Genomic DNA, 20,554 nt, shown 5'->3' on the forward strand with positions numbered 1-20,554 from the left:
AATACAATTGTGAGGAATATTCATTTTGGATTGGAATGATAACATTAGAAAAATTCACAAACTATAAATTTAAACAAAAATATTCACTAGTATTTGCCACTTTTTTCTTTTGCTTCAGTTTCATTGAGAAGTGAAACAAGTAAATTCATGGGGGTTTCTGTATTCATATAGAAATTTAATATATGAATAAGCAGTTTTCTAAACATGCTTTCAAGACAATACTTTTGTCATTATTCAGAATGCTAGAGGAATACATACTAAACATGAATTCTTGATAAATGACTTGCTATAATCTCTGTTATACTCCATAAATTACTTCTTTAGATTCCAGTTTTGTTAGCAATCCAGTCACGGTAAAAAGTCAGTTTGGTGTAGACACCTGGCTTGTTCACTTTACCACATCCTTCTCCCCAGCTCACTATTCCAATGAGGTACCAGATACCTCTAGAACTAAGTAAAGCTAATGGTCCACCAGAGTCATTCTGAGGAAGAAAAAAAAAAGATTATCATGCCATACCTGTTTATTATTATACTTTCCTTCTACTATGATTCTTGTATTCATCCATGTATTTACACATAATTTTACCCATTAGAAGGTTAGCTCCTTGAGGGTAGGGACTTTTTTGTGATTTTGCCCCTTTTTGTATCTATAACAATTGACAAATCATAAGAATTTATATGTAAATGGATGAATGGATGCCAAGGAATTTCTTTTTAAATAGCATTTCCATGGAGTTGCCTAATTGCCTGGATGTCAAGCAAAACAACAACACTCATATCTCAATTCACTCTTCAGACTTTTCTTCCTCCTTGAGAGCTGCTATGTTCACCTGTGGAGCATCCTTCCTCCCTCTCTCTGCTTTGACCATACCTGGTTTCAGCTGCTACTTTATGTGTTATCTTTCCTCGTTAGAATATAATTTTCTTGAGGATAGAGATTGTCTTGTTTGCATGTATTTGCATTTCAGACCTACCTGACAGGCATCAATTTTTCCACTCATATATCCTGCACATAGCATGGAATTTGTAATCAAACCAAAATATGCTTCTGGGGCATTGCAAGTATCTGTATCAATGATTTGTACAGTGGCTTGTTGAAGTATCGCTGGCACATGTCCTAGAAACAATAAATGATGTTCTTGGTAAGCTTAGTAGGAACATTGGACATCTTCCCCTTCCCTTCAGTAGTGCTTTGCTGGATAAAAATTTTAGCTATCTCTTTCCTTCTTTCCATTAGGCTGTAAGCTCCTTGAAAGCAGAAATTATATTTTTACCCTTTTTTGTATACCTAGCACTTAGACAATACCTGGCACATTGGTAGGCACTTAATAAAAGTTTGTTGACTGGTTGATTCTTTCTCCCAGTGCTATCTAACTTAACGGTGTTACAACGGCCAATTTCCAAATGCTACCATTGGAATGTTGACTGATAGGAACTTCAGCATAGACAGGCAGTTAGTACTTTCACCAGAGTTGCTTCCCACTCCCACAGAGCATCTGCTCAGATTTCTGGATTGTGCTCTTCTTTAAGTATGAAGCCATCTATCTGTACTGACTCACTGAATGGCACTTGGAACTGTTCAGCACCAGGAACTGAGAGATAGGAAATGCTTTTGGCTCCCCTTACATGACACTCAACAGAGTCTTCTTTGCAACTTGGGCACCTTCCTTGAGGCTATGTAGTTTTCAGTGAAGAAATTACCATTCATAGAAAGTGTTCCCCATCCTGTAACAACAGCCATGTCACCGGCTGAAAAATTCTGTGTGGCTTCAGGAAGACAAATGGCACGAATGTTGTTCATGAAAGGGACTTCTTCAGCAAGTTGCACCAAAGCAATGTCATCATGGGTCAGTTGAGGTTGATAATCTTCATGAACAATGATGGTTTTAACATTTCGTTTCATGTAAGGATGATTTATCACATTTCCAAAAGTGACAGTCCATTGTTTGGTGTCATTATTCCTAAGGGCAAAGTTTAATTTGGATATCTTCAGCTCCATGTCAGAGTGGTGCTCTGAGGGTTTATTACTTCATAAGATTAAGATTTTTTTAAGTAACCTATTATGTCCTGTTCTCACACCAATTTCCCTCAGTCTACCTTTCCAGCTCTATCTCCCACATGCCACACAAAAACTCAATTTCAACCAAAACTCCTGCCAAACTGTTGTGTTCATTATCCCCATTATTTTGCACTTTCCCACTTGTAGTCCAACTTTCCAAAGTGATTTGCCTTTGCAAAATACACTTTGTCTTCCTAGAATGTCCTTCATTCCCACTGTATTTTTCCCTATCTCCTTTGAAATCTTATTGGTTTGTGAAAGTCTAGTTCAAATCTCACTTCTTCAGTGAAAAAAAAAATCTCTAGCTGTTGCAGATGAAAGTGATCTTTCTTCCTTCTGAACTCCTAAAATATTTATTGTTTGTGCCATTCATTTTATAGAAGTGCTGCCAACTTACTACTTTTTTCCTTTTAACATAAGATTTCTAAATATGATTCTAAACTCTTGGGAGATAGGCTCATATATAATATCATAAAACCTCAGTTAGAAGAAACCTCAAAGAGTGACCAGATAGCTGAAGTTGACTAGATAATAAGAACCAATTGCATTTATTTAACACTTCCCATCAAATAACCCTTTGAGTTACGTAGGGCGAGTATTATTTCCCCCCATTTTAGAGTAGTAAAAACAGGCTCCAAAAAGTTATGGTTTGCCTATGATCACATAGCTAATGTCTGAGGCAGGATTTAAGTACATCCAGCATGCTGCCTTGTACTTGAACACTGGAAATCATCTACCCTTTGTTTGAAGACCGCCAGTGATGGGGGACTTACTACCTCCCGAGGAAGCCTGTTTCATTTTTCTGTTCAAATACTGGCTGTGCCACTTACTGCCTGTATGACATCGTGCAAGTCATTTAGCTTCTCTGGGCCTCAATTTCCTCAATTATAAAATGTGGTAGGACTAGAAGATCTCAAAGATAGTCCTTATTGTTAGGAGGTTTCTCGCTCTATAGAACCAAGTCTACCATTCTTAAAATTTGACCCATTGTTACTAGTTTTACCTTAGGTTCTAGGAGAACAAGTCTGATTCTCCTTATAAGTGATGACCCTTTGAAAAGTACTTTAAGGCATCTATCACTTGCTTTACTAAGTCCTGCCTTCTCCAGGCTAAAAATATCTCAGTTCCTTCAGTCAGTCTTCATATGGAATGATCTCGAAGCCCTCTGCCTTCCTGATTTCCATCTTCTGACTTGCTATAGCTTATCAGTGTACTTCTTAAAATGTGGTCTTTGTATTATATGACTCTGTGTCTTCTATAGCACCAAGCAAAATATTTTACACATAATAGGAGCACATAGAATATTTTTTGCTTGATAATTGTTATAATCCCACCTCTTCATATTTCACCTGTAGATCTGAATTTGGTGTTGGTGCTCCAGAGCAGAAGTATCAAACATGGAGCCTCTGCAGCCAGCAACACTACCAACAATAGCCCAAATCAGTTTAAAATGTAATTGGGAAATATAAACAAAAATACAGTAAAACTTAGATAATACTACATTTTAAAGCTAATATGCAGCCTTCAGGGCTTACTGGATTATGGATTAGTGGCTCCCACCCTGTTTCTATTTGAATTTGGCGCCACTGATCTAGAGAACATGGTAGTCTTAATTTAACTTAACTTAATTTAACAGTGGAACACATAAGAGCACAAGGCTTCCCAAGTTTGGGACCTTCCTCAGGTCTATGAGAAATTCAGAAGATGCTTTAAAAGCTCATCATTCCTAAAGGAGCTATGAGATATCTGCGATTATGGATGTTGTTCATCTGCTAAGCTGAGCTTAGAACTGAGCTAAGCTGAACTGAGCTAGACTGGAATGGAAGAGAACTCTCACACTTCATATTTTATGTATTGCTGTGAGTTATGTCTCACCAGCCATCAAAAGAAGTGGATCAGTGAGATAAGTTATGATATATTTCCAGAACTGAATTCTGTATACATAAATAGCAATGAGGAAGTGGTGGCCCCATTTAACAGGGACAACTAAGCTAGAAAAGTATACCACTAGTGTGTAGAGACAGGAATGTTGTAAGGCAAAAGGAAATTAGACGGTGGTAAACATAATAGTCTCTAGCCCGTATTGGCTGTGGCAGATGCTATAATAGTGCCACTTATAAAGGTGAAACCAAGCAACAGAGTATACATATAGGAATTAGAACTATTAACTACCTATATTGGTTAGATTGTCCATAGATAAGACCAATTAATAGGGCTTGAATTGGGTCTTTCTTTTTTACTGACTTGAGAGATTGAAAAGTTTCATTTGCACTAAAGATACAGTGATGAGAGCACTCAATTGAGAGTCGAGGGACCTGTGTTCAAATTCTATTTGCCACTGATTAGCCATGTGAAACTTGGGTGATTCACTTCATCTCTCTGGTCCTCAATATCTTCATCTATAAAATCAGGAGGTTGATCTATAGTGATCTTCCAATTCTAAATCTATTATTTCCCCTCACTTTTTTTTTTCACTAGACCTGAGATTTCATTGCTATAAGGAACTTCCAATGAGGAAACTTTCTCTTCCAATGTGGTTTAGTGGCCACTCTGCAACTGGTAGCCTTAAATGTTGTCTGGGCCAATGAGATGTTAAGCAATTTGTCCAGGGTCACACTGTCAGTGTATGTCAAAGGTGTGACTTGCACTCAGCTCTTCCTGACTCCAAGGTTACACCTGGAGGAGTAACCTCAAATTTCATCTGTCTCTGGAGATCTTCCAATATGTGCTTTAAGTTCCAAAGGCCCATCTGTATTTATCTTTAGCTGTACTCATTTTGATCAAGTTGTCTACCCCCATTAGAATGTAAGTTCTTTGAAAACATGGATTGTAGGGGCAGCTAGGTGGTGCAGTGGATAGAGCACCAGCAGGACCTGAGTTCAAATCCAGCTTCAGACCAAATACTTGACACTTACTAGCTGTGTGACCCTGGGCAAGTCACTTAACCCCAATTGCCTAATTAAAAAAAAAGAAAACATGGACTGTTTCTACTTTTTCTCTGCATCTCTGCATTTCTATGCATCTGTATAACCCTGTTGATTGACTGATTGAAGTAAACGTTCCGATCTACACTTTGCATGTGTTGTCATTCAATTGTTTCAGTTGTATCCAAATCTTTGTGACCCCATTTTGGATTTTCTTGGCTAAGATACTGTAATGGTTTGCCATTTCCTTCTCTAGCTCATTTTATAGATGGCAAACTGAAACAAACAGGGTTAAGTGACTTGCCCAGGGTCACATAGCTAGCAAGTGTCTGAGGCTAGATTTGAACTCAGGTTTCTCCTGACTGCAGAGCTGGTATTCTATCCATCATGCAAGATCCTAGGCAAGTCCTTATATCACCATTTTATAGCTAGGTAAACTGGGGCTCAGAGATAGCAAATGATTTAACTTAGCTCAAAAAGCTGGTAAGTGATGAGTAAGAACTTGGAACCAAGTCTCAGGACTTCAAGTGCAGTGCTCTTTAATCTGTACCAGACTGATTCACTCCTTGCTTTTCACCTCAACTGATGAACATACCTTGCAAAACAATGAGCTGCAGACACCAGCCATTTATTGCTGATCAGAGATGCCCCACAGTTGTGCTTCCCATTCAGTTTTAGACCAGCTTGCCATGGCCATTCTCCTTCCTCAGAAGGCTTTCCTCCTTTGATTCTATTATTTCTTGTGATTAAGTCATCTGACAATAGTCTTAGTCGTCTCCCACAGCCTGTCAAAAAGAGTTGTCAGTTTACGAACATTAAGAACAGGAGCGCTGATTATGGTAATAAGCCACTGTTTCCATTGACTGGAAGAGAGTACTAAATGTAAATGTAAACAGGGATGTCAAAACTGCAATAAGTGACACTTTTCTTCAGGGATCCCAGTCTCCTATTCTATTTTGTTTTCCCTATTTAATAAAATTTTCATCCTCCCCTTTGGTGACCCTTAACCTCCTAGGCTCTCTTTTTTTCCCCTTAGAATTACTAAGATGGATATTATTCATCTGCTGAGCTGAACTTAGAACTGAGCTGAGCTGAACTGAGCTAGACTGGAACAGAGGAAAACTCTCACACTTTATATTTTATGTATTGCTGTGAGCTATGTCTCACTGGCCATCAAAAGAAGTGGATCAGTGAGATAAGTTATGATATATTTTCAGAACTAAATTCTGTATACATAAATAGTATTCACTAGGATTAGTTCACAGCAAACTCATTCACATTAAGGTTTGATCAGACTCACAAGAGGAATTGGTGGGCACACTACATATAATGGAAACCTTGGGAGGTAATGGGCTGTCATCTGAGAGTCACAAGGAGAGGAGAGTTAGGCATAATTTGAAGTATAGCCTAGATTTTAGGAGAAGAGATTTCAAAGAGTAGACTCCCATAACTTGAGATTATACAAAGAAGCTTGGATCATCAGATATGAAAGACACTCAAGAATGAAATTCTGGTGATATAAACTGAGGTGCTCCAGTTATTTTTAATGACCTTCCTTAAAAGTGGCACCCAAAATTGAGCACAATACTTCAGAAGTCTTCTGACCAAGAGAAAATACAATGGGACCATGGATTCCCTTTCTAAGGACACTGTGTTCCTATTAATGTAGTCTGAGATTACATTAGCTCTTTTAGCTCCTATGACACATTGCTGTTTCATATTAAGTTTGTGGTCCGTTATATAATCCTAGTATGCAATTGCCATCTATTCTGATGAGGAATAATAATAACAGCATATATATATGTGTGTGTGTGTGTGTGTATATACATACATATATATACTTTTATACATGTATGTGCATATATAAAGCACTTTATTTTGCAAAGTGTTCTGCACAGAGTTGGATAAAGAGACCAGTGTGGCTGCACAACAAACTAATTCACCAACCACTTCAGACTTACAAGGACATGTATGAGAGGTGCAAGTAAGGGGCAGGTAGCTGAAGACTCATCCAAAGAATATCATAAGGAAGGCTAAAGTCCAATATCCAGTGAGTCTTACAATAAATGTTAATGAGGATAAAATTAACTTTTCAAACTATATGGGGGCAAGAGGAAGATCAAGGAAAAAATAGAACCTTAGCTTAAAGTGGATGGCTAAATGAAAACAGATGATAGAGAAAACAAAAGAGTATCTAATTGCTAATTTTCTTCGTTTTTTCCTGCCAAATATGATCCTTAAACAGGAAAGAATAAAACAAAAATAGCTAGTAGGAATTAAAACCAATAATATGTGAGGAGGTAGTAAAGAAAAGATAGTGAGTTTAGGAAGCCTGTGACTTGGATGAACTACAATCAGGACACTGAGGGTACTTTCTGATAAACCTATTGATATGATTGCTGGACTGCTCTCAGCGATGTTTGAGGAACTCTGGTAAGAAAGGAAAGTGCTTTGGGTCCAGAGATAGACAAATACCAACCCAATTTTCAAATGAGAAAGAACTGGCTTCTTCAAACAATAGTCCATTACACCTGGCACTGATTCACAGCAAAATTTTAGAACTTTATTATCGAAAGGCAAGGCAGCAAGGGTGTAAGTACTTACTATGGGCCAGACACTGTGCTAAGCACAAGAGATAAAAACACAAGCCAAAAGAAATATAGCCCTTACCCCAAGTAGCTTAGATTCCAATGGGGGAAGATAGCATGCAAAAGGACAGTGGTTTGAGCTCTTTGAAAGGAAAGACGTAATTGTGAAGAGCCTACAGGCATTCATTAAGTCATGCCAGACTCACTTTATTTCTTTTTTTTTTTTTTTGGAGGGAGGACGGGGCTACTAGTACAGTAGATTAGAGGAATGCTGGTGACATATATTTAGCTCTATTCTTTGTGGTTAAGATGGACTAATACGGGCAAGATGATGGTATAGTTAAGTGGCTTCTGAATCTATTGACCAAATCCAAAGAGTGTCTAATTGCATCATAAAGTGAGTCTTAGTAAAGTGCCTGGAACATAGTAGGCCATTAATAAATGTAGACTAAGTGATTTGTTTCTATAGCAGAAATTCTTAGCCTTGAGTTCATGAGCTTATTTTTTATTTTTTTTGTTATTTTAATATTATTTATATATATATATCATTTTTTATTATTTTGATAACTGTATTTCAATATAATTGGCTTATCTTGTAATACTATTTTAAAAATTATGTATTTAAAAACTTCATGGGAAGGGGCCCATTGGCTTCACCAAACTGGCAAAGAGGGTCCATGACATAAAAAAGGGTTAAGAAACCCTGTTTTAATGGAAACTCCCCCAAATAACTTTTTTGTTGCCCTCTTCTAGTCAACCTTTTTACCAATGACTTAAACAAAAGCAGAGATATCATAGTTGTCAAATTTACAATTATGAAAAGCTATGATGGATATCTAATATTGTTAATGACAGAACTTGGACAAAAATTATCTAAGTAGGCTGAAATGCTGAACTGATGAAAAGAAAATGAACTTGAATAATGATAAAAATGAAGTCTTACACATGGGCAAAAAATATCAACTACATAATTACAAGATAAAGAAATGTCTGGAAAACAATAGATGTAAAATAAAAAAAAATAGAGAAGAGTTTGAAGGGAGTCAGCAGTATGTTGTGGAAATCAAAAGTGCTAATGTGACCTTTGACTTCAATAGTAAAAGTATAGTGTTGCAAGGGAGACGTTGATAGCTCCACATTAGTCTCTTCTGCTCAAATATTATCTTGAGCATTACATTCAGTTATGTGTACCACGTTTTATAGAGGACATGGAAAAGCTGGAGTACATACACAGGAGTGTGACCAAGAGGATGAGAAGAAAGCAACCGTGCCACATGAAGGTTGATTGAACAATGTAGAAAATAAAACAGTGACCTCAAGGGGATAAAGAATTACCCTAAAATGGGTGTTCATAATTCAAGACGTAATCATTTACATTATCCTATGAAGTTTGCTTTTATTTCATGTACATTAGTATTCCCTCCTTAACTAGATTATAAATTGCTTGAGGTCAGAGAATATGAATCTCCCATGGAACCTAGAACAGTATAGATATACAATAAATACTTACTGATTGGTGATTCAGCACCCCCCCCCCCAGAGATAAGAAAGGTTCTATTCACATAGCAGGTGCTGTTAAATATTTTGTAACAGAAATACTAAGAAATATAAAACACTAGGGTTTTTAACTGGTTTTTCCCCTGGGATTTTAACCTCAGAATCAACTGTGTATGTGAATAAGCTATGAAAAGTCATGAGTCTTCTAAAAGCATTGTGTATTAAAACCCAAACTAATGGTACCTAGACATAAAATCCTAGTTCTTTTTAACTCCAGTGACAGATGGGTTGGCCAAAAACTTTGCCTTCATAACCTGACTTTTAGAAGTTATTTCTGGGAGTTGATTCTAATTTCATAATTATTATCTATGACCATCTACTTCATCCACCCCACCCCCCACTCTAGGCCACTGGGCATCGTTAGAAAAAATTGTAAAGCTTCATTGACTAGTTCCACTAGAAATGGTTACCATTTAGCCATACTCAGGCTTTTGTTGGTGTTACACATTTCACTACTTGGTGACTCCCTGACACAGAGCCCACAGTTTCAAACATTTTTCATTCTTCTCAACTCCCCAGCTCTATTATCAGTCTCTTCCCACTCAAGTCAATGATTTTGTCTCTTAATGGAGTGTTCTAATGAAACAAGACCCCCTTTCATCCTTTATACAAATGTACTTGGTGCATCTACTATGGAAAACGTTACTACATATTTCAACATATGACACATTTTAAGATTTAGAGGGATGGTGGGAGATGTGTTGAATATATCTGTGTGTATATTTCTACACATGATATATTTTTATTGTAATGTTTCTAAACTTACAGTTGATAACAAGCTTTTCAGCATCATCTTTGCTGATTTCTGGAATAAAAAAAAAAGTAAAGCATAAAGTTAGCAAGAAGATGATATTTCACCAAGAGGCTAAAGTTTGTTAAAGAAACAGAGGCATAACTAGAGTTGGGTAGATAGGGTTTTTTCTTTTGCATTGACCTCCCATGGGAGAGTATATTTTCTGCCCACAGTGGGCTGGAGAGGGTGCCCAGCTTTGCAAATCTTCTGCTGGCCTGCTCTTTTTAAGGAATTGGGGAAAATATGGGCTAGGACATGATTAGGCCATACCAAAACTGAGGAAAGCAAGAAGTATAGATTATTCTGTCTCTCAGCATGATTGTACTCATGGTCATGCTTTCTCTCCTAGGACTGCCTGGACTCTCCACTCTTCACCCAACCACCTCCTTCAACCCTTTGCTCAATTGGACTTCCCCCAGATGCCAGAATTCCTGATTATGGCTCTGATAAGGATTTTAACATATTTTTGGAATCTGATTACATGCAGACATCATTCAGTCTTATCATTCAATTGAGTATTTAGCTGGGGTTTCTTATTTCTATTTGATTTAATAAGAATACCCTATCTTGTTATATAATGATGAATAAATAAAACACCCATTGATTAATCACTCTCCTATGCTACCATCAGAACAGGATAGGATATAAAAATCAAACTAATCAGTTTTACTATATGTGAGTTGATTTGGTGAAATGTTCAAAGTCAAAGGAGCCTGTAATTAACACAAAAGGCCTCTGAAATCCCTCCCAACTCTATTACTATAATATTATGAGTATGACTGAAATGTGGGTTGAGGATTACCTATAGATTTTCTTTCCTAATCCCTATTATTGTGGATAATTGAGAACTGACTAAATATTTGGAAACATTTCACTTATTACAAAGGTTTTGTTTTATTTCATTTTTTCAATGAAGCAAAGGTGAAAGGGTACTAAAATGAATGCCTGTTAATTGAAAGTGTTAAAAATATATTAAATAAAGCCATAATTTAATCCATAGAACTAGATGACTATGTTTTTGGATAATAAGAATGATTTGCTGTGATTTCCTTGCTAAGAATATGTCACTCTCCTTTTATGGAATTACTGAGCTTAGTTCTTTCTTTCCGTGGGAGAAGAAGGATGGAATAGGAAAGAATACTACCATATTCAACCTCTTTGACCACTGAGGGGAGAAAAGCTGTCCACTCCCCCTTGACTAGCTGTTTCCTTCAGATGAGTACTGCTGTAATCTTTAGATGTAATACTATAAAGTATGTAGTATTATGTTATAATATACTGTAAATATAATAATAGGTATGATATTATGTAGTATTGTAAAGTCTTTATTGGAGATCCAGTTGTTGTCTGCCATTTCAATGTCAGTGTAGGTCATAGCTGTCAGTTATTGTGCCTTCAGCTTTGCCAGGCAGTCAAGAAATCCAAGTTGACATCCAGGGATATGAACAAATAGTATTTAATCATCGTATGCTACCCTCCTACAACTTGTTATTCAATAGGAATTCATAATAATTTTTTGATTGGTGAATGTTATACAATGTATAAATGTTTACTATGTATAAAATAATCTAAGTTACTCTTTAGGGACATCTTCCAGTCCTTTTATTTACAAGAAATGGCAACCCTCCCTACCACTGAAATAAAAGTATTCCTTTTTTCCCTCCTCCCCCCCCAAAAAAACCATTCCCCTTAAGCCCAGAATTTGCTTCCTACCAGCAAAACTGAAGAGGGAGGGAAGATGCTACAAGTGGAATGTTAACAAAAAAACTAACCTATCTGTCTTCCTAAAAATAGCCTTCTGCTACTTTCACATTTACATACCTTTTCTTTCCCCATTCACAAAGTGTACATATATAACTTACTCATTGAAGTGCATTTTTTCTAAATAAATTCCTTAAATTATCATTGCTTCCAATGATCCAAAAAATTGAGCATTAGGAAATGATGATAAATCAGACATCACACAAAGTGTTTTGCAATTCTAAACATACTACATAAATGCTAGTTAGTATTACTGTTGCTATCATTGCTATTACTATCAATATTAAATAAATGAAAATACCCATAATCTTAAGAGAAGAGGGGTCTGTGGTCAAGGATGTTTTGTTGTCCTTTAGCATCTGATGTAAGACACTTTCAATTTTTCTCCTCATGTCATCCCTCTTTGCAAGAACAAACTTAAATGCCAGCCAAATCTTAGCCATCACACCATTGGTCTCAGCACTAGAACAATAGGAATAGTTCAATATGTTGGTAACAGTATCTTATTCTTTGCTCTGATTCCTCACGATCTCTTAGCTCTTTTATGGATTTATACAATCTTCCTATTTTAATCATGAAATCCTTTATCAACTCCAGATTTATAACCAAAAAAATGTTTACTCTATCCATGTGCAGTTGGCTTTGTCAAGTTTCTAAGGACCTGAGGAATGTGGTATGTGAAAGGAAATGTGATCCAGAACTAGAGTCAAGTGTAACTATTACAAACATATGAACTGATATTAGGGGGCCAGGCAATGGACCAGGCTGCAACAATCAATGAGCAGTGATTCTAGGATTAGCATTAAAACTTCAGTTAAGCAGAATCTATTTAACTAGCAGCCGCAACAATGTTTTTCCTCCTGATTTTTAGCATGTCACAGAAAGATTCAAATGGCTATTAATAAAAGCTGGTTGTTGGGTTGTATTCAAAGTAACTACATCAAAGACAGGGCTTCTAGGTAATACAATGGATAGCATGCTGGGCCTGGAGTCAGGAAGCATCATCTTCCTAAGTTCAATTCTGGACTCAGATACTTACTAGTTGTATGACCCTGGGCAAGTCACTTAACCCTGTTTGCCTTGGTTTCCTTATCTGTAAAATGAGCTGAAGAAGGGCGTGATAAACCACTCCAGTATCTTTGCCAAGAAAATCCCAAATGGGTTCATGAAGGGCAGATACAACTGGAAAAATGACTGAACAACAATAATATCAAAGGCATGAAAAAGAGGTCTGTAGCAATCCTGCCTAATCTACTCCTCCATTTATGGCCCTGAATAAAAGAATTTATTAACAGTGATAACTCTGAGTCATTGCAAAGAACCTTAATCATCAGAAAAAGAGTCATCTGTTTTATATGCTCTTTTAAAAAGTTTTTATCTAGACCTGTGATTTTATTAATATGCTGAACTCCTAGTGAAGAAACTTCATTTACCAGCACAGAATGTCACCTGATCTCCAGCTTAGAGTGTTAGTTGCACTGAGAGGTTAGATGACTTAGCCAGAGTTACACAGCCAGTGTATTTCAGAGATAGCACTTGAATTGATCCTTCCTTCCTCCGAGGCCAGGCCATATTGCCTCTGTATTCTCCTTATTAAGGATCTACTTACTAAGGCATGATATTATTATTTTAGAAGTTTTCCACAAGAAGAATTGGGGGGAAAGGGGAAGATTTAGTAATTAACACAGTTAAATATAATACCAAGTTTCTCACTCATAGTAAATGAAGGCTTTGCTATAATTCAGTACAACCCCAGAATTGGGAATCCTAGGCCAAAATATTAGCAAGTTGGCATATTTGGACTAGTTTAAACCTGAACAGTCTCTTCTGTCCCACAACTATTGAAGTGGATCAATTCTGTGTTTAAGGAAACAAAATCTTGTGGGGAGTAAACAGTTCCTAGCCCTCATTTTCCAGAGTTCCAGGGATCCCCTGTTCAAAATTCCACTTAAAATTGCTAGTGGATCTTCAGGTATTGTCCCCACCAATACAGGAGATCTATCAGAGTAGTCTAAAAGAAAAATAGATTGCCTTGGAAGGTAAGGAGTTTCCCATCATTAGAGGTCTTCAAAAAGAGACTGGATAATAATGTTTCAGATGTGTTAAGTTGGGATTGCTTTTTGGATATAGGTTGGATAGTGGTAGAGATCCCTTTTGACCCTAAAATGCTGTGATTCTATTATTCTGAGTCTAAAGTATGGAGGTGTTATTGTGGACTGACCCAGGATAGTGTTGAATGATCCCAATTTTTATATGATGGAAACTATTCTAATTTATTATAGTGTTATCTTGTTTATCCCTTGATAGAGAAAGTAATGTTAGCTATCTAGTCAGCTGAGGAGCCACTTAAGGACTTAAACCGAGTTAAGGGCCATGAAACTTGAGGAGTCCTCAAGCTTTGTGTTGGGAAGTTTAGAGATTAAGGAAATATTAGTAAAGAGTGAAGAGGCAGCTAGGTGGCACAGTGGATAGAGCTCTGGCCTTGGAGTCAAGAGGACCTGAGTTCAAATCTGGCCTCATACACTTGACACTTACTAGTTGTGTGACCCTGGGCAAGTTACTTAACCCCGATTGCCTCACCAAAAAAAAAAATGCAAGAGGAAAGAATCCTGGAACCAAAGGCAAAGTTTCCTGGAACAATTCTGAGGGGAAAATTGTTCTCTTCTAATACCTGGGGAAATTGACTAAGAGTCAATGAGGCCCAAGGACCAGGGCTGGATTTTAGCTTCCTATGTGCTTGAACAGTAGAAGGATCTATGACTTCATCAGTCTAAAGAAATCCCTGCTTGGAAACTCCCTTTGCCATCACAGATTGCAACCAATCCATTACTTAGTAGACAAGGTTAGGGAGTTGCTGAAGGCACATAGTACTAAAATTTCATAGTAGTAAAATTCCTCTCAAGAGAGGACGTTAATGGTTCAGTTTATATATATATATATACTGCACAAAAAGGAGAAAATGGCTTGGTGACATTGTGTCTCTGAAGAGTATTGTTTGATTTTTTTTACCCCAAAGTATCTTGAAGCATAAGGTCTTGTAAACACTTGTAAAGTGTTAGCTTCTCATTTTGTCTTAACTTGGTGGTTAGTGAGTTCCCCACCACTTCAGGCTATGTGACCACTTACTGGAAATGGTCTCTTCCAAATCAAAGAAGAATCTATGCTTCTAGTTATTGAAAGAAATGACTTACGATAGACGGATGACTTGTGAGTTAATATACTCTCTGGATAAGCTAGAATTATAAAATGTATCAGATATCTGTGAAAAGAAGAAGAAAGTCAATAAGCAAATTGTCTTTTCCAGGAATGCTAGAATGAAGTAAGAATAGACTGGCTCTGACTTACCAGATTCTCTATTTTTTCAAACAGAGCTTTGCTTTCCTGTGAAGCTCTCTTCCCACAGTCATAACTGTCTGAGACACCAGCCACATGAAAGCTACCTTGGTAATAGTGGGTCCTTTCTGTAAGAAAAAGAAATCTTTAGAGAAACATACAGTGGAAAGGAATATCAAGTTCAAAGACCTAGCTTCAAATAATAATGTCTAGAATCATAGATATAGTGCTAGAAGGCACCTTTGGGATTATCTTGGCCAACTCTCTTACTTTACAGATTAGGAAACTGAGGCCCAGAGAAGCACATAACCAAGGTCACACACACACAAAGTAAATGGCAGAGCCTATGTTTTAATTTAGGCCTTCTGACTCTAGATAAAAATGTCCCTACTTAAGAATCTTTTTTTGTGGACAACTAAAAGAGAAAGCTGGTTTTAGTCATTTTCCCCCTGGAGTTACTTTTGAGGAAAGAAAAAACTGGAAATTAATTTGTTTGAGCCACTTCGTTGTGGTTACTTACTTACCCAAATTATCCTAGCCTAGTAACCATCCAACTTGATACTATCATGTGAGCAGGGATATATGAGAAACTCTTTTCCTGCATCCCTTTCTTCTTTGGGGAAGCATCTCCATCTTTCCAGTGTAACACCACCACCACCACTCCCCTAACATACATTGTTCAATGCCACAGAAGCGTTTTCCTGCACTTCTTTGTTCAGAGGCTTTGTACTGTGCCTTATTACCTTCAGCATACTGCTACCAAGCTTTGCTGTTTCCTGATTTTCATGCCCAAAGTACCCACTATCTAGTTCAACCACCTTATCCATACTCATGTAAGGGGGGGTGGTGTGAGTGCTGTTTGTTTCTTTGTCCATGTAGGTTACATGTGTCTTTATGGGACTGTCTAGATATGGCTCACAGGGAGGTAAGAATAGATATCTCTAGAGCAGGGGTGAGGAACCTGTGGCCCCAAGGCCCATGTGGCCCTCTAGGTCCTCAAGTGTGGCCCTTTGACTGCATCCAAACTTCACAGAACAAAACCCTTAATAAAAAGATTTGTTCTGTAAAACTTGAACTCAGTCAAAAGGCTGCACTCAAGGACCTAGAAGGCCACATGTGACCTCAAGGCCGCAGGTTCCCCACCCCTGCTCTAAAGTCTCCTTTTCCTACTCTGCTTTCAAGTGAGACTGATTCCTGCTGGGAGGGGAAGCAAGAGGTTTGGACCAGAAAGGGGGCACTCTGATCTCCTCAGAGAGAAGAGATACAAGTCTAGAGTTATATCCATCTGCTTCTTTAGCTATTGACAGTCTAGGGGAGGTAATTTTTTAGATTCAAACTGTATTTCTCCTTATTATCCCTTAATAGGAAAGGAGGACCTCATGCTTGAATAATTCAAGGCGTGCCTACCTTCCCACCAGGTTCCATTTCCACAATGAACACACATAACGAATAGTAAATAAACCCATTTATCCAAACAAATAGCAAACAGAAATCAGAAAAGAATATACCCATATGAGACTATGTAGCAGATAATACACAGAGTGAATAAGCTCTCACTTTGAGAGTGAAATAATTCAGTTCAACTGAGAAAGTGTCTCAGATCTCACCCAAGAGGAAATTCCCCAAAGTCTCTAGTGTAACAAAGTGGGAACAGGAACGTGATAGGGATCACCAGTTCTTCTGCAAGTCAGCTTCTTCCCAGAGTCTTTTTCTCCCTTCAAGAACCTGAAAAGAACTAGGAAAGGTGGGTCTTCTCTCTCAAAACTGGAAGCCTGAAGACAAGAAGGATTAAATCTCTTCTTTCTAGCTCTTATCAACTCCCTCCCTTATACAAACATGGAACACTGAATAACCAATCTCTACCCTTGAGGAGAGCCCTATGCAAATGGCCATTTGAACCAAGGGTTTCATTGATATCTAATGTAAAAGAGAAAGATGCTATATTAGCTCCTAGGGATACAAAGATCAATTGTCACAGTCCTATCCTTAAGTTAAGAAAAGAACAAAAGAAAGAAAGGAGGGAGAGAAAAAAGGAAGATATAACAAAACAGGGATACAACAAAAATTAAAAGACAGAAGAATGTACAATACAAGGAAGAATGTGATGGGGCAACAGAGAGAATTAGCACCTGAGCTGACCTTTGACTGGGGAGATGGAGATTTTCTATAGGTAGAGATGAGGAGAAAGTACATTCCAGGCATGAATATCTCAAGACAGAAGGGTATAGGACAAGATCAGTGAACATCTATCAAGTAAAGGGGGAAATTATTTCTGTGAAATAAAGTGATAGTTTTAGTGCAGGGGTGGGGAACCTGAGTCTTTACGGTCACATGTGGTTCTCCAGGTGCTCAAGTGCAGCCCTTTGGCTGAATCCAAACTTCACAGAACAACAAATCCCATAATGTTCCCTGTTTTAGGGAAAGATTATTGAGATAATGGAAAATGGATGTGTGAATTCTCCCCTTTGGAGTCTTCTCTTTAGGTTAAGATGTAACTCTAGAATGTTCTGTTACTATGGAAATAGATTACCTGTTTGAGTAACCTTTTCAACCATTAACATTCACTAACATCTTAAAGGCTTTGCTTTTTAGCTTTACTTTAGTTGAAAAGCAGAAAGACAGAAAGGGTAGGTAAATTTTGATTGGAGGAAGTCAACAAGTCAACAAGCATTTATTAAGTGACTGTTATGTGTCAGACTCTGTGCTGAAAGTTAGAGAGAAGAAAAATATGTAATGTGGGATACCATTAGGCAGAAAATACTGGGCTTCTGAGCCTAGAGAGCTGAAGGACATTAAAGGGAAAGAAAAAGTGCTAAAAGGAAAAGTGAGGTAAATATCAAAGACAAACTCCATCTTCTCAAGATGCTACCAAGCACCAGGCCCATGGATAAGTTAGGAGAGTGATTATTCTCTCATCATGAGATCATAGATTTAGAGCTAAAGGGGACATTCAAGGACATCCAACCCAGTCTGCTCCTTTTACCCATGAGAAAATGAGAGATTAAATGATTTGTCCAAGACCATGCAAGTTGCAAGGCTGAGATTCAAATGCAAATCTCTGATTCCAAAACTTACTCACTTTGCACTGCACCATGTTGCCCTTCTTATCACAAACACTAAACACAAAACTATTTACAAGAGAGAGAAAAAAGAACAAGACAAGGCAAACTCTGTATATGTAGTTAACAAGAAGTTGAAAACTGAAGCAAAGGGTTGAAGAATATGATCATGTATTCATTTTGGTTATCTACTGTCAGAAGAACCATTTTCTGGATAATCCATTGCTATCAGGACCTTCAACTCAATAGCTCTACAGTTAGGAATATTAAATCTGAGATATCAAGGTGTAGTAAATAGGCTGATCATATTTTCTGTCATATTAAGCAAAGAGTATATAAAACAGTTTGACTACAACCAGCTATGCAGGACCACTATTGACTATTCAGTGTTTTCATCACAATCTTGGTCACTCCACTCCTCCCAAACACTCTCATCTTTCCACACCCACCTACAACCACATAGTTTCATAGCCTATTTATGATGGTGTTTTATAACATAAACCAGAAAAATAGTAGCTGAGTCAATTAATATTGAGAACATTGGCTTTTTGTTTTTCAATGGTGAACATATTGTTTTGAAACAAATATTGCACACCATAAAAAAGTTTTTTAAGAACATAATCAACTGTTCATAAGAGCATATAACAATTTGAAAAAGGGAAGTAGAGTTGTTACAAACTGAAAAAAATGAAAACATAAACAACACTGACCAATTGCCAAAAAATGAACAAGGAGACCAATGGTTACTCCCAAGATGGCCAGAATTCCAAATGTGATAAGGGCAATCATCCATAATGGTAGGGATGTCCTTTGGGAAGCTCTACCTGTACTGTGAAGAAGAAAGAAGATAAATCAGATAAAGAGTCAGGCTATTCCTATCTTATTTCCCTAGCTAGGTAACTAGAGCACTAGACTTGGAGTCAGGAAGAGCTGAGTTCAAATCCAGCCTCAGATACTTACTGGCTGTGTGACCCTGGGCAAGTCACTCAGCCATTATATGCCTTAGTTTTCGCATCTGTAAAACAAGGGATTGGACTCAGCCTCCAGGATCTCTTCTAGCTCCAAATTTTATGATTCCATAATGATTTAAATCATCCAACAAAATATACAATGTGTTCTTGTTGTTGCTCAGTTATTTCAGTTATGTCTGACTCTTTGTAACCATTGGAAAGATATTGGAGTGGTTTGCCATTTCTTTCTCCAGCTCATTGTATAGATGAGGAAACTGAGGCAGACAGGGTTAAGTGTCTTGCCCAGAGTCACACAGCTAGTAGAGTGTCTGAGGCTGGAGTTGAACTCAGGTCTTCCTGCCTCCAGGTCCAGTACTCTATCCATTGCACTCCATACAATGTAGTCACAACAGTGTTAAGTTGGACAAAAATTAGAAGCCCCAAATAAATAAGTTAAAAATGGATGACATTCAGAAAAAATTGAAGTGGAAGTAGTTTTAATTATGTCAACATAATATCAAAACATCATTGTCAATCAACTTGATTCAATTCAACAAACATTTAGCAACAAAATAAATTAATTCAGTAGGGAAAATTGTAAACATTGGTTGTTTGGCATAGTGTAGACAAAGCCTTCTAGATCACTATAGCCAGGCTTAGTCTAGTGTTTACAACACTTAGGTCTATGATCATTTCACAGTTTTTAATGGCAATATACCTAATACCATGGTTGGAGCCATATGAAAGAAATGATGTAATAGATGGGTCCATTTTCAAAATTAATATAATATTTTATTTTTTCACCAATTACATGTTAAAACAATTTTTAAAGTTTTTAGAGTTTTAAAATTTAAAGTTTAAATTTTATCCCTCCCTCCTTCCTTCCCTCCTCTCCACCCTCTCTGAAATGTGAGCAATTTGATATAGTTTGCATGTGCAAGCATGTAAAACATTTCCATGTTAGTCATTTTGTATAAGAAGATTCAAATAAAAAAAGAATTAAAGAAAGAAAGTGAAAAATAACATGCTTCGGTCTGTATACAGATAGCATCAGTTCTTTCTCTGGAGATGAGTCTATTCTTAATTAAAGTTGCATCTACACTCTGTCATTTTTAGTTTCATATTATCTGTAATTTCATGTCCATTTCCATGAATAAAAGATGCAACAATAGAAAGGCCTATACTCTGCAAGATGGGTTTGCCAACTTTGATGTTACCATTAAAAAGGGAGTACCTCACTAATGGCCTTTCTATCCTTTCAAGAATCATCCTACTATGATAAATATATCCTTTTTGGCTCTTCAGTCTTTACCACAACCCACAGTAGTGTTTTTCCTCCATGCTGTTATGCAAGACTTTGGTCTCTGTTCTTAAAACCACATTCATTTTCTCTCCTCTAACCATTTGCTAATTAATATTTCCCAAGAGCCTTCTTGATTCTCAAAGAAATAGTCAATTCATGATGAATTCCAAGAATAAGTTCCTTTGCTTTGCATATTGTAATTTACCTGGTTCTATTTGGAGCTCATT

The 20,554-nt window shown here is 37.2% G+C and overlaps 1 protein-coding gene across 1 annotated transcript; it reads right to left on the reverse strand.

The window, feature by feature from the left end:
* Positions 1-320: 320 nt before the first annotated feature.
* Positions 321-18,878, reverse strand: LOC114023439 (transmembrane protease serine 11B-like). The gene is made up of 9 exons (XM_027836063.1): positions 18,785-18,878; positions 15,028-15,143; positions 14,874-14,941; positions 11,984-12,144; positions 9,895-9,933; positions 5,579-5,768; positions 1,702-1,961; positions 975-1,117; positions 321-482 (listed from the first exon to the last, which is right to left on the reverse strand). The coding sequence occupies exons 1-9, from the start codon at positions 18,861-18,863 to the stop codon at positions 321-323; spliced, it is 1,218 nt and encodes a 405-aa protein (XP_027691864.1). The 5' UTR covers positions 18,864-18,878.
* Positions 18,879-20,554: the final 1,676 nt, after the last annotated feature.

Source organism: Vombatus ursinus, unplaced genomic scaffold, assembly GCF_900497805.2.
Source record: "Vombatus ursinus unplaced genomic scaffold, bare-nosed wombat genome assembly UNPS02014818.1, whole genome shotgun sequence".
In the NCBI taxonomy this organism is placed as follows: domain Eukaryota; kingdom Metazoa; phylum Chordata; class Mammalia; order Diprotodontia; family Vombatidae; genus Vombatus; species Vombatus ursinus.

What these genes read in the sequence shown, in the direction of transcription:
- LOC114023439 (XM_027836063.1), bottom strand. Translation starts at nt 18,863, where the DNA reads ATGATTGCCCTTATCACATTTGGAATTCTGGCCATCTTGGGAGTAACC. An exon ending in TCACAAGTCATCCGTCTATC is followed by an intron (nt 12,145 to 14,873) that starts GTAAGTCATTTC and finishes CTATTGTTCTAG; the next exon opens with TGCTGAGACCAATGGTGTGA. An exon ending in TGAAAAGCTTGTTATCAACT is followed by an intron (nt 5,769 to 9,894) that starts GTAAGTTTAGAA and finishes TCTTTTTGACAG; the next exon opens with GCTGTGGGAGACGACTAAGA.